General features: G+C 64.2%; 1 protein-coding gene across 2 annotated transcripts; it reads right to left on the reverse strand.

Moving 5' to 3' along the window:
- Positions 1-2,832: 2,832 nt before the first annotated feature.
- Positions 2,833-9,537, reverse strand: AGT (angiotensinogen). Of its 2 annotated transcripts, none has more exons than XM_039850406.1 (5): positions 9,389-9,537; positions 6,738-7,594; positions 4,788-5,055; positions 3,942-4,086; positions 2,833-3,457 (listed from the first exon to the last, which is right to left on the reverse strand). In XM_039850406.1, exons 2-5 carry the CDS (start codon positions 7,564-7,566, stop codon positions 3,266-3,268), a joined length of 1,434 nt encoding a protein of 477 aa, XP_039706340.1. In that variant the 5' UTR covers positions 7,567-7,594; positions 9,389-9,537; the 3' UTR covers positions 2,833-3,265. The 2 variants fall into 2 exon arrangements, with proteins under 2 accessions (XP_039706340.1, XP_039706341.1); XM_039850407.1 differs by having other exon boundaries at positions 6,738-7,601; positions 9,390-9,420.
- Positions 9,538-14,057: the final 4,520 nt, after the last annotated feature.

Below are 14,057 nucleotides of genomic sequence, written 5' to 3' on the forward strand. Positions count from 1 at the left end.
CCAGAAGGACATGGCCTCAGAGTGGAGCCAAATCTGCCTAGACTGGCTGGTCTGGGCCTGCCTGTCAACACTTAAGGCAAAGCTCAGGCCACCCGCCCTTTTCTGGGTAACTCAGCGGAATATCGAGGTGACTTGGGTGGGGGCACATGGCTACGACATTCCGTGTCCGCGAGTGCCCCAGAGCCCCCCAGAGCCGCCCAGAGCACCTGCTCCTCCTGCGATGTAGCTCACACGCGGAGGCCGCCAGAGCTGGGGACATCCAGGGGCCCCCCTGTCACAGCCGCCAGAGCTGGGGACATCCAGGGGCGCCCCTGTCACAGCACCAGAGCTGGGGACATCCAGGGGACCCCCGTCACAGCCGCCAGAGCTGGGGACAGCCAGAGGCCCTTCATTAGGTGGTAAGATAACAGGTCCTTCCAATGACAGTGCTGGTCAGTGCTAAAGTGATCTGCCAACCATGAAGAGACACAGGGACCTTTTGTGTGACTCTCTGAGTGACAGAAGCCGATCCGAAGAGGCTGCACAGTGTGTGACCCAACAGCGTGACCTTCTGGGAGAGGCAAACCATGGGTTCGGTGACAGGCTCGGTGGTGGCCGGGGATTGGGGGGGGACAAACCAGGGGCACAGGGGTTTAGGGCAGTGAAACCCTCAATGTGACACTGTACCGGTGGGTACGTGTCATGTCATGTGTGTTCAGACCCGTAGGAAGCACGGCACCGAGAGTGACCCTCACGTAAGTGGCGGACTCGAGGTGTGTGGACCGTGACAGACGCACCGCCTGGGGGAGTTGGGGGCTGCGCGTTGGGGCGGGGCTCGTGGGGTCTCTGGGCTTTACCGTGTTTTGCTAAAAGCCTAAACCTGCTTTAGAAAAGTGGGTCAGGGAAGGTGTCACATAGAGTGACATTCACGTCCGCAGGACGCTGCCCCAGAGCTTCACGCATGCTGCGTTCACGGTGTTCAGACTCGGGGGACCCGTGATTCCAGCCTGCGCATGGGACGTCCTGGGGGCCGGCAGCGGTCACCACACACGTTCAGGTGGCAGATCCAGAGCCGTCCCCACGTAAACCTTGTGGCAGGAAAGTCTGTGGCGCCTCTTGTCTGCTCAGCTTGAGTTTTGCTGCCAAACGAGCAACAAACGATCAGAAATCCTTCAGTTTTCAAAGCTCAGTAAAGGACTTGGGATCCGATGACTGTCCTCGGTGGCCGTGGGGAGCATCCCCTGGCCGTCATCGCTCCAGGTCTCGCGTCGTGGTCGCTGGACGACCGCCTGGGCTGCTGGGCGAGCACTTTGCAACCACAGGACCCAGAATTCAGTGAAGAATGTTCACGAGAAACAAACTCCCAGAACGAACGTTTTTGTGTGGAGGGATCTCTGAAGTGCCGGGATTTCGTACCCTTGCAGCGTCCTGACCCAGATTCCCACTTGTGAAAGCGTTTGGGGACAGAGAGCCGCGGTCGGCTGGCAGCGTTTCCTAGCGACGGCCGAAGCCCCCGCTGCCCACCAAGTGGAGTCGCCGTCAGCCCAGCGCCAGCTGCTCCTGCACGTGGAGTTGAAAACACGTTTCCTTCCTCCAGCTGTACTGTTAGCGCTGCCCCTGCCATTGGGGGTGACCAAGGGATGACATCGGGCTCCCCGCCTGCCGCACCCCTGGAGCAAAGCCGGGCCCTCTGCCGCCCGCCGAGCTTGTGTTCGGTGAAGCGGGTAGGGTATGAGCCGGGGGCTGGAGGGGCAGCTCCAAGGTCGACCATCACCCACGTCTACACCGATTCGGTGGGCAGTTCCACAAGTCACAAAGGAGCTTCCGGGCGTGGTCCTGGTGGGCCACCGGCGCCCGAGCGCTGAGCCCGAGGGGAGCAGCTCTGTGTGCCCCCCCCAGCGTGCCAGGCGGGCTTTCCGTCCTCCCTCCTACGAGGAACGTGAGATGGCACAGGTCGCCCGGGCCCTGTCCTCACCGCTAGGCCGTTCGTGACATCCCTGTGGAGGCCCCTCACTGTGCAAGTTCACAGTCACGGTCCGGTCTGGGCGTCTTCCGGCCATTCGGCCCCCTGCAGGGGCCCCCAGGTGAAGGTGAAGGCGAAGGCCGCCATTCCCGCCGTGCCTTCTGGAAAAGGACGTGTAGACAGGGCGGACGTCACGACCCCGTGACGTCCTGAGTGCCATGGATGGGAAGGCGGCTGCTCTGGGTTTACTCTCCCGAGCGTCTCCCGTTTCAGAGGCGGGCGGGGGCGGACAGGGAAGTAGCTCGTGGTCGCACAGCCGTCCAGCTCCCGCGTCCCTGCCCCTCAGAGCCACACGCTGCCCCTGCGTGCCTCGTCAGGCCCGGTCACCCCGCAGAGGCGGGAGGGCCAGCCATGCCCCTGAACGCCAAAGCCAGGGGAGGTGCCTCCCACACTTGGGGTGCGAGGGGATGAGCTGAGGTTTGGGCGACGTCACCGCTGTCCTCTGCGGCCTGGGCCTCCGGCGGACCCCACCACCCATCCTCACACGGGCTGTGGGCCCCGGGCCCTGGGTGTGTGGCCGTGGTGCCCCGTGGAGGGGCGGCCGGGGGCCGGGCATGAGCGTGCAGGGCAGGCGCTGCCAAAGCAGAAAGTGGACACTCCCACTTCTGGGAGTGCTCGGTCACCCCTGAAGCCGCCCGTCCCCACTGCCTCCGGCTGCTCCCCGGCCCCGCCCTGTGGCCCCGTGTTCCCGGCTAAGCGCAGTCCCCGGGCGCCTTGCCCACCCCTCAGGCCCTGCCCGAGGTTTAGGAGGTGGGTGGGGCCCGGTCCCACCAGAGTGACAGGCAGGACACGGGGCAGACGGAAGGGAGGTGCGCAGGGGAGACCGGGTCTCTCGCTCTGTGCTGGGGACGTTTATTAATAGCGGGATAACCAGGCACGACACTGCCACCTGACACACGTTCAGAGTCTTGGTCTTCAGAAATCACACGTGTCGTGGGCGAGGAAGGCGGAAGCGGGAGCCCCCGGGCACCGTGGGCGCCGCGGGCGAGGCGCAGGCCCCCCACGCCGTAAGCTGAACACAGACGCGGCCGAGGAGAGGCGCACGTGTTCACGGTCGAGCCCGACCCTGTCCTCAGTTACGGAGGGGACACGCTGGGCTGTGCACACTCCGTCCAGAGCGGCCGTCCCTGGTGACAAACTGGCCTGGCCCCGGCGTCCCCAGGACACCCCTGAGGCCCCGGCCTCTGGCCATCCTGCGCCGAGCCGCTGGAGGGATGCGGGAGACGCGCGGGCGGGTTCGAGTCGCTGCGCTGGGCCGCGGGCTCACACGCCACGCAGCGGGTTGGTCACGCGGCCCATGAAGTGCACAGCAGTGGAGTCCTGCTCGTAGATGGCGAACAGGAATGGGCTGTTCAGGGTCACCTCCAAGGTCTCGGGGCCCGCTGGCTGGCGGGCAGACTCTGTGGGCGGCTCCTCCTCGTCGGCTTTGAGCTCAAAGAGGATGCTGTTGAGCACCTGCGAAGCAGCGGGCGTGGGCAGAGGGGCGGGCTGGGCACGGTGCCTGCCCGCCCGCGGGTCCCTCACTCACACGCCAGCTCCTCCAGTGTGGCCCTGGGGCCTGCCGTGTCCCCCTGCACCTGCCGCCCCCTCCGCCGCGGCCACCGGTGCTGGGTCCTCCCCGGTTCGGCACGTGGGCCGCCCCCGCGGTCTCTGGGCCAGGAGGGGCAGGGACCAGCTCCCCCAGCAGCAGAGGGAGCAGGCCCTCGTCACCGCTGAGCAGGCGTTCCCCAGGGTGGCCCCGGTTTGGGGCGCTGACTCTGCCGGCCTAGAGCTGACCCTGCTGTGGACCCGGGGAGGCCCCACCTGCTCTAAAAGTCCCTGGGCTCCGGGCACCTCCCCACCTGCTCACACCCGCCTGGCCACGCCCTCCCCTCCATCCTGGCCCTGCCCGTCCACGCTCCCGCCCCACGAACGCACAGACGGCTCGGCCGCACGGTACCTGTCCGACCCTGAGCTCTCTGTCGCTGATTCCGCCCAGGTTGGCCCCGGCGCCCAGCAGTGTCGGCAGCTTGGCCTGGGCGAGCAGGTCCTGCACGTCATAAGAGTCTCGCAGCGCCAGCTGGGGCACGGTCAGGCGGATGGCCCTGGGGGACAGTGTGCAGTTAGGGAGGCCCCGGTGGCCCCTGTGAGGCCCGCGCCACCCAGGGAGGGAGCCGGGGGAGGCGGGGTCGGCCTCCGTGCCCCACACGTCACCCGCCAGCTCAGGCGGCCCTCAGCGAAGCCCCTTCCAGCCTCCCGAGAGCCCACATGTGTCCCCAGGGACACAGCAACCCCTCACGAGCTGGTGGCACAGCAAGCCCACAGCAGCCAAAGGGGGAGGGTGACCCCAGTGTCCATCGATGGATAAATGGACGAGCAAAATGCAGTCTGTCCACGCAAAGGGACATCAGTGTTAAGGAAGGCATGTGACACAGGCTGCCACACGGGGAACCTCGAGGACATTACGGGAAGGGAAATAAGCAGGCGACAAGATGACAAGTACTGTCCGAGTCCACCGGTACGAGGTCCCCAGAGTCAGAGTCACAGGGACACGGAGTGGGAGAGCGGGTGCCAGGGCTGGGGGAGGGGGAGGGAAGCGTGTTTAGTGGGGACAGTGGCAGTTTGAGACAATGAAAGGCTCTGGCGGTGACGGGGAAAAGCGTGTCTCCCGCACCAGGCAGGTCTCGTGAGGGTCCCCACTCTGCACAGCTCCGTGCCCGGGGCTCGGCCAGCGCAGTGCTGCGTCCCCCACTGTGCTCTCGCCCTGGGCAGGAGGGGCCGGGGGTGTCCCCGCCGCCCCCCTCACCTGGGAGACAGGTTCTTGGTCCACATCGGGAGGTCATACTGGAAGGCGAGGGCCTCGGCCTGCGGCAGGTCTGAGGCACGGTGGGGCTGGATCAGCAGCAGCCAGGCGTTGTCACTGAGAGGCACTCGTGTCACAGAGAGGTTGCTGTGGGTGTCACTCCAGTGCTGGAAGGTGCCCGTGCTCGAGAGCATGGGGACGGGCACGGAGGTGGCGTTGTCCACCCAGAAGTCCCGGAGCCCGGCCAACAGGGAGAAGCCCTTCATCTGCGCTGGAGCAACAGGGGACGCAGGACGTGTCACCGGGCCGCAGACTCTGGATCCCAGCCCGGTGACAGTGAGTGCTGAGCAAACGGCGCCAGAAGCTCATGGGACCCCAGTCGCCTGCCACCCGCCTCGCTATTTGGAGACACCCCACTGTGCGTGGGGACCCCTAGGCCGCTGCCCTGGGGGGCCTCGGAGCTGCCGCGCAGCTGCTCTCTGTCACGTGGACACGCCGGGCCGGGCGGGAGTGGCCGCACCTCTGCCGGAGACCGAGGCAGGGAAGGCCCGGCGCGAGGCCGGAGGGCCGGACGGCGGCCGGACCGCAGAGCACCCGGCGCTGCGGCGTCCTGGGCCTGGTTCGCCTGTGTCCAGGTCCCGCCTGCCTCCTGTCCGGCTCCGGCCCACGGGGCCACGTGGACAGGCGCTTTCCCGAAGTGAGGCCCCTTCCATGACACCAGCGGCTCTGGCTCTGCCCTCGTGGGCACGACCGTCTGTCTCCGTGAGCCCTTCTTCCTGCTTGGGGACGCAGGCCACGCCACGCTGTGGCCACCCTGTGCCATCTGTGCCAGGACCTGGGACCTGAGCAGCTGGCTCTGTCCTCTCCCTCCTGCAGCTAAAGGCCCCGGGGTCCTCGCCATCACGGAGCCCCGCCCAGCTCGGCCTTTCCCTGCTGGCTCATGGGCTTCTGGCCCCAGGAGGCGGCACACCTTGATAGAGCCTCATCCGTGTCCCTCAGACATGCCCCTCCCCTGCCCACCCGTCAATCAGGGTGCTCACGCCTGCCCCGCACCGAGCGCAGGCCCCCGGGACGCCCTGTGGGCAGGACGCTGGCCCACGCAGCTCCGGCCACCGAGGGCCTCCAACCTTCCCAGCAGCGTGGCGTCTCTACCTCCGGTCCCCCCGTGTTTCCAGCCCTGCCTTCCACGGGTGCCTGGGCCCAGCCGAGTTAGGCCCACGCAGAGCCACTCCTGCCCCGGCCGTCCCCAGGCCCCCGTCCACGCCCCAGCGTCCCTCGGAGCTCCCTGAGCCTCCCCGACGCGGGCGCTTCTGCAGGCTGTGTCCAGCCATTTGCCACGGGCTCTGGGCCCCTGAACTTTAACCTGCCGGGCCAGGTCTGCACCCCCTTCCTGCCCGGCCCCCCGAGATGCCAGCTCAGAGCGTCGCAGACACTGAATCCTCACGGCTGTTTGCTGAATGGACGTGCAGCCGCGCTGGTGATAAACGCCACCACGAAAGTGATCCCAGCAAGCTAACGGGGTGTTTTACACGGGACGGTGACCTCGAGACACAGGAACCCGGCCCTTCTGAGTGGCCGCTGGGCTGTGGGGCCAGGGGACGTAGGTTTGGGTCCCGGGTCCCCGGCTTGTGGCTGGGCCACCTCAGAAAAGTCACTTTGTTTCTCTGAGCCTCTGTCTTCCCGTAACCAAGACAGCGACATCTCGCTGCATCGCAGGGGACGGAAGCCGAGGTTGAAAGGACACGGCCACAGCCACAGCCGGGCAGCGGGTGGGCAGGTGGACGCCCAGCCAAGGAGCCCCACAGGGCCACCGCCCCGGCTCCTCGAGGGCAGCCCCAGGCACCTCCTCTGCCCTGCTCCGAGGCCCCGCTCAGCTGGGCCTGAAGTCCAGAGACGGGGCGGGGGGGCCCCGTGGCATCCGCCTGGGGCACAGCCCCCCGGAGGGCGGCTTACCTTGGAAGTGGATGTAGGCGTCGAAGAGCAGGGTGCTGTCTGGGTTGAGCCCCATTACGGGGCTGCCCAGGTCCCAGCCGGTCGCGGCCTCCATGAACCTGTTGATCTTCTCGGCAGCGAGGTCTGGGTCGGTGGCCAGGTCCAGGGCGCGCGGGAGGGTGACCGGGGCGAAGCGGGCCAGGCCCTGCACGAACGGCTGCTTCAGGCGCAGGCCGGGCACCGTGAAGAGGCCCAGCACGGTGGACAGGAGCAGCCTGGCCCGGCCGCCGGCCCTGCCCCGGGCCACGAGGAGGCCCTGGGCCGTCTGCAGGGAGGCGAGGACCTTGTGGCCGTCCAGACGGGACGTGCAGCTCTGGCCCTCCCCGGGGACCCCCAGGAAGGCCTGCAGCCTGCTGGCCGTGGGGTCCAAGGCCCCCAGGTAGAAGGAGGCCAGTGTGCCGAAGACGGCCGTGGGGGAGAGAACGGCCGCCCCGGGCCTGCCCCGCATCTCCGCCCGCGTCTTGTGGAGGCGGGAGCCCAAGAAGTTGAGCAGCATGCCCACCGCAGCCACCCGCGCCTGGTCGCCGTCCTCCAGCTTCTGGGCGGCCAGCACCAGCTGTCCCCACAGTGCCTCCTCGTCCACGGGGGGCGCCCTGGCCTGGATGGGGGCCGGCGTGAGGCTCGGGTGCGGGGCGGGCTCTGCAGTGGGCTTCTCCAGCCGCTCGCAGCTGCTCTTGCTGTAGACGAGGAGGTGGAAGGGGTGTATGTACACCCGGTCGCCGGCGGCCAGGCCAGCCCAGGCCAGGACACAGAGGACGGTGGCCCCGAGGCTCGCTCCTGCGGGACTCATCTCGGATGGGCGGCTCCTTCCGCGTGGCCTGGAACGGATTGCGGAGGTGAGCAGTGTCTCCAGCAGAGGTCTGGCCGGCCGGCTCTCACCCGCAGCCGCGGGGCCCGGACCAGCCCACCCGTCTACAGGTTTCGGGGTGCAGCGCCGGCCTCCAGGGAAAACACTGTGCGACCCAGAGGCAGGACACACGGCCACGGCCACGGGGCGCGGTCTGCAGGGCTCCTCGGGGGTTGGCTTTGTTTTCCGTTTTGTTTGATTTTCATAGTGGTGAGAACATCCCTTCCCGTCACCTCACACAGAAGGCAGAGCCATCGGGGAGAAGCCAGCGGGAGCAGAGCAGGCCCCGCCCAGCCCAGGTTTGGGGTAAACAAGCCCCCTCCTGCCTCGCACCCCGCGGGGCCCAGACTTCGGGTGAAGCAACTTCGTGGACGTTGTCCAGGCGGCTGCTGTTTGCCCTCGGCTGGGATTGGCCGCTGCCTGGGCGGGGGCGCTGCGGGCGGCGGGTGGCCCGGGCCGTCCCCTCCCTCCCCTCCCTCCCCGCTCCATGCCACCGCTGCTCCTGGCTCTGTGGCCGAGTGGAGCCGGTCAGGGGGCAGCTCGCAGCCACACAACGCTCACCCCTGCCAGCCACCGTCCCACGCTTTGAGTGTCCGCCCATCCAACCCTCGTGACAGGCCCCCTCCCCGCCCAGGCCGCCTCGCCGTCTGGCACCCCGGCACCCCGAACTCACTCACCCTGCTCTCTGTCCCTTCCCCTACAGCCCGATCACCTGTCGCTCCACCGCGTACTATGCGTCTATGCTGTTCAGCGTTCACTGCCAGCCTCCTGTGTGACCGCGAACCCCACGGAGGAGAGCGGGGCTCTTGCTGTTTAGTTCGTGGACATGTACCACGATCCCCCCAGAAGCGCTGGGGCACGGTAGCTGCTGGACGAGTACTTGCTAATTGAACTAATTAGGGGGACATTGGGGTTCCACGACTTGCTCCAGGTCACGCGGCTAGTGAGAGGCAGAACCAGGGTTCAGGGCCAGAGCCCCCGACGCGGCCCCCGCACACGTCAGCACCGACCACTGTCGCCTCCCCGACAAAACGGTCAGCCTGCCTTGGTCGATCTGCAAGTCTAGGGAGCTCTCTGAATTTACACCACGCCCCACGAGCCGAGGAGGCCAGGATCGCCACTGGTCTCACTCCACGGATGAGCCGACCGAGCCCGGGGTGTGCGGGGCCTGGCTGCTCAGCCCTGACCCCCAGCCTGGGGGCCTGGTTGCCGCCTGCAGGGGATGCAGGGAGGTGGGGGTGCAGGGAGACGGGTACAGGGTGATTGGGGTGCAGGGAGACGGGGGTGCAGGGCGATTGGGGTGCAGGGAGACGGGGCCACAGCTCGCCACCACCCCGTGGGGACGCGGTCCTGGTCTCCCCGAGCCTGGCCCCTCCCCCCGGCTCCACGACCAGCCCCACTGTTGCTTCTGACCGGACTCTTGGCCACTGCGACTGCCACCGTGCCAGCTCCTGAGGACCGGCCACCCGGCCACCCCGAGGAGAAGCAGGCTATCTGCTAGGACAGGGCGGTGGCGGACAGGGGGCAGCCCAGCTCAGGAGTCCAGCTTGACCAGAGGGAACAGCATCTTCTGAGTCTCCAGTAATAATGTCCCCTGCAGCACAGGTCACCACTGTCCCCTGGCTCCTGGCCCCTGGGTCTGTTTAGCCACTGTCCTCCAGCAGGTCACCCCTCCCTCCCCCACGGAGCCCCTGGCCTCTAAGCCCTGAGAGGGGCTGGGGATGGGGGTGCGGGCCGGGGACAGGCTGGAGGGCTCCCGGCTTACCTCCTGCTCCAGTCCCCAGGATAAGAGCGGCCTCTTCCTAGGCCAGCCGCCGAGGCCCTATTTATATCTGAGGGGCGGGGATGGAGCCCGTCCCAGACTGCTCCGTGTGGGAGCCGGGGGAGGGGGTTACATCACCGTGGGGGTGGGGGCCTCGGGCAGCCCAGCCAGGGACAGCTTCCAGGACGGCAGAGTGATCGATGCACGCTTGGCCTGGGGCAGAACGGGCTGGACACGGTCGAGTTACACATTCACTGACGTCCCCCTGCACGGGGCCATGATTACTGGACACACAAGCGTCCCCTGTGGGTGTCTGACGTGTTTCTGTCCCCATGCGTGGTGGCCGAGTCCAGCACCGAGGATCCACACTCGGGGTGTATATTGAGAGTCACGCGGCCTGGGGGACCTTTAACCCCACGGCCTTGAAGGCCCAGAGGCTGTTTGAACGGCCATGTGGGGCCCTGACCACACGCGGCCTGGAAGCCCCCCTCCCCCGGGGGCTCACGGTTTAGCTGGGGAGACACCGAGTCGCCAGCGGCAACGCAGCCAGATGCAAAGGCACCAGCCAAACGCCTTCAGACGGGGCAGGGGATAACCCCTAAAAGCTGGGAGGTTCCGGGGAGCAATGCCAGTTGAGTCAAACCTCAAAAGAAAACTGAGCTGGGCTTAGAAGCAGAAGAGGGATTTTCGGAGGCTCGGACGAGAGGGGGGTGCGGGGTGGTGGGCTCGCTTGGCGGAGGCCCACGGCCCAGGCGCTGGCCGGGAGCACAGCGACAGCAGCAGGACAGACGCCGCGCCCTGCGCCTCCCCCGCGGGGTCGGCCAGGTGCGCAGCCTTCTCCGCCGGCCCCGCACGGAGCTTCGGGCGGACTCTCCAGGGTTTGGCCTTGACGCACGAGCTGTTTCTTTCAGTCTCAGCGTCCGGAGATAAGATTGGGGAGTCCGCTTCCGGGGTCTCATGAAAAGCCGTAATAAACTTTCTGCCAAACGCTGTTGGACGCCGACCCCTCACCGCCCCCTACACCTCATTCCTTTGTCCATGTCCACACGGAAATCGAGAAGAACAAATGCCATTTTCCTAGCCTCGCTGGGAACCGTGGCCAGGTAAGACACGAGTAGAGCCCTGCCGAGGGCTTCCGCTTCCTCAGCGGAGCCCGTGGCTCGTACTCCACCTTCTTCCTCCCTCAAGCGTCGATGTGATGTCTGGAGGCACAGCAGCCACTTTGTAACCATGAGACAACAAACGCGAAGCCCGAAGGCCAGCAAGCTAAGGATGATGGAAGAACCTGGACTTTTGGTTGGCATCAGGCCAGACTGGAACCAACCCAACTATCTCTGGGCCTCTGCTTGTTTGAGCACAATTAATAGCGTTTGCAGACAGTTATGTGCAGTTGAAAACATCCCAAAATAAAGCGACCTTGGCTCCCACGCAGAGGCCAGATGAGCATCCTTCAAGAGTTCAGCTCCGTTTCGGCCTCTTCGTAATGGGCTTTTCCTTTCACGTTGATTTTCGTTGGTTTTGTTCTTCAGGGAACAATCGAGTTATAAAGTGCAGCAATTCCCGGTCAAGTTCGGGACGTCCCCGCTGTGCCCAGGAGGTCCGTGGCGCGAAGCCTCGGAGGGGCGACGAGGCTGGGTGGCTCATGGCTTGCTTTGCCGTCAGATTTTACTCCACCGCACGACACGCTCCGTCCACGACTAGCCCTGAGCCGAGGCTCTTCCCTCGCAGGAAACCGCGTGTGGCCCTGACCACAGAAGTGTGGCGGGCGCGCGGGGCTGCTGCGAGCTCGAAAGACCGAGGGAGAAGAAATCGTGTCCTGTGCATTCAGGGAGATCTGAGTGATGGTGTCCTAGGCTCAATCCTGGCCGGCCGAGGAAATGCCCATAAAACAACAGAACGAGCATTCGTCTGTTCCAGGGATTGACAAGCTACAGCCCCTGGGCCAGATCTGGACCGCCGTGTGTATCAGTAAAGTTTTATTGGCACGGCACGCTTATTACCCTGCATGCAGTGCGGCCACATCACGGGGCTAAGTAGCTGCACCAGAGAACCCGGGCCCCGCAAAGCCTAGAATACTTACCTGGCCCTTTACAGAAAAAGCCTGCTGACCCCTAACCCATTCTGTTAACTCGACTGCCAGCCACAGAGGCAATAGGGCTGTACCTGTATGTCACCCTTTCATTTAAAAATTAGCTTTGTGAATGTCTGTATGTACAGCACTTACTTCATGTGGCATTTTGATCTTTTATTCCTACATGAAAAGATAACCGTCCAGGGAATTCTGAACATAGTGACACAAAAAAAAACTAGGTAACGCGTGTTCTGCCTTTCACAATGAGCGCGACGGGCAGAAATTGTGTCCACCTTATTTACCAGTCGGTGGCTAGAACCGCACGTTTCAAACTTTGTCACTGACTGAAAATGGGTTTTAAAAATAGATCTGCAAAGCTTAAGTCTTGGACATTGGACTGGACCATGGCAGGGGGCAGGGGCAGAAAACAGGAAACTTCTGATTTGGCCATAAACACAAGAACAAAACTAAACAAAAATCCTCTCGGTGGCACGAGCCACAATCGGGAAAATGTGATGAGAATAAAAGCTAATTAATTAATCGGCTTTAAATGGAAGAATTTATCCTGATAGAAAAAACTTCTTAAAAATGAAAAACGTCTCATTAACTTTCAGAAAAATAAACATGATTGAAAATTCATCGGTAGCCATAGACATCCACATACAGTATTCTTGTTTAAAATGGCACGTTCTCAGGTGTCTGCGGTTTGTTTTGTGGGTGCCCTCCCGGGTCTGGGGTGGCCCTGGACAGGCCTGGGTGTCGCTTCTGTGTCGGGAGAGTTGGAGCCTGAAATCGATGCAGAAAATACTATTTCCAGGTCTGTTTTCTGGCACTTCCTCTGCGGCATTGCGGCCAAACCCGCGTTTGCTTTGGCGCTCTGTGGCCGCCGGCTCTGCTCAGCGCGCGAAACGTTCCGAGAAGAAATGGCTGTCCCAGGGAAAAATGTCGTCACCCTTTTTCCATAGCTGTGACAAGAACGCTGTCCTTGTGGGCCTGAGGTGCTTTCTCTTGCGAAAACCGAGTTCCGGAAAAAATATTTATTGAATGTCCTTCTTCTATGAAAACATTGCAAGGAAATTTAGGAAAAGACAATATTAGTTCGTGCCGAGAGCAGGAAGGACGGGAGCGTGTGGCAGGTGGCCGGTCCCCGAGGGCTGCTGGGCAAGGCTGTCCCCAGAGCCGGCCAGACGGGGGACCATCCTGACACCGCTGGGGCCTCCCGCCGGCCACCGACCTGCCCTGTCTCGTGACCGCTGCCCTGTTCATCTTAACAGTGAGAGTGACCGGCTGTCTTGTCAACGGTTTGATGGCAAATGGCCCAAGGAGGGGACGCAAGGACTTGGCCTACGATGTCACATTACTAGCCAAGACGGAGAGGGCTCTCCTCGGTTGGCACTCGATGATATTTTAAGAAGCAAAACAAAATAAAAACGTTTAGCTTGGCCGACCCCTCGCGTTACTTCCTCGTGTGGGCCACCGGCGGCAGGGCGTGTGACAGCTGTCGGGTCTTCGGCGTCCCTTCCGGCGGCTGATCTGCGATCCCCCGTCTGTGCACTCTCAAACCGAGAGAGTCACGAAGCCCTGACGGCCGCCGGTGTCGGCCCCCCATTCTTCCTGCCTCCAGATCTGCCCCAGCCTCGCTGGGGACCCAGCCCCATGCGCCCCACCCGGTCCCCCGCCGCACACCATTCCCTTGGGCCTCAAAACGTGTCCCGAGAAGATGCGGCTGTCCGCGCGGGGAGGAGGCGTCTGGATGTCCCCCCTTCAGTGGTGACCTGGAATCAGGTCCACCGTGGGTGACGAATGCCGCACAGTCTGGCACGGTGTCATGAAACCGCCACCGCAGTGGCTGTAGAGACCCTAGGCTCGCACAGAGGGACACAGTATCACCGTCACCCAGAAGAGACTGTCTCCTCAAGACCTGAGGGGGAGAAAATACAACACCCCCGGGTCCCTGCTCGGACGGGGCGACCCCTTGTGCCAAGAACTGCTTCTCATTCCTGACCCCGCGTGGGGGGCCCCCAGGCCGGGCAGAGGGACCGTGTCCTAACACCAAGCTTCCGACTGTGAGCCCTGGTTCTTCCCCCGGAGGCAGAAGTCCAGCCGCGCTCACTGGGTTATGTCACAACGTAGCCTAAAACTGTCCATCTCTGTCAGCAAATGTTTGCCGAGCGCCTGTAAACAGCACAGTCTCAGAGGTTAGGAAGTGGGGAGCTTTACGCCACGACGTGTGAAAACCAGGTGACGTGACAGCGCTCAGGAAAACCCACGTCGTCAAAACGGGCTCCGGAGGAAGTAGAACGCTAATAACCGAAGGCCACCGAAAGTCCCGAGGGGACAGGACAGACTCTGCGCACTTCTAGGAAGCAGCTGTTCTGCCCTGATCGCGGGGACCGTGCGACCCGGGGGCTCTCCAGCCCTCGGAGGTCTGCGTCGAGCGGGAGAGGTGACATGTGGCCACGTGGAGTCGGAACCAGCCACCGCACAGCACAGTCACCAGACGCCGCCACCTTCTAAGCGCGGGACGCCGGGCCAGCGTCTGAGCACTTTGTGCAGACGCCCCCTGCTCCTTGTCCCCGCGGCAGCCCCGGCCCCGCCCCC

Source organism: Pteropus medius, unplaced genomic scaffold (assembly GCF_902729225.1).
Source record: "Pteropus medius unplaced genomic scaffold, Ma_sr-lr_union100, whole genome shotgun sequence".
Lineage (NCBI taxonomy): Eukaryota > Metazoa > Chordata > Mammalia > Chiroptera > Pteropodidae > Pteropus > Pteropus medius.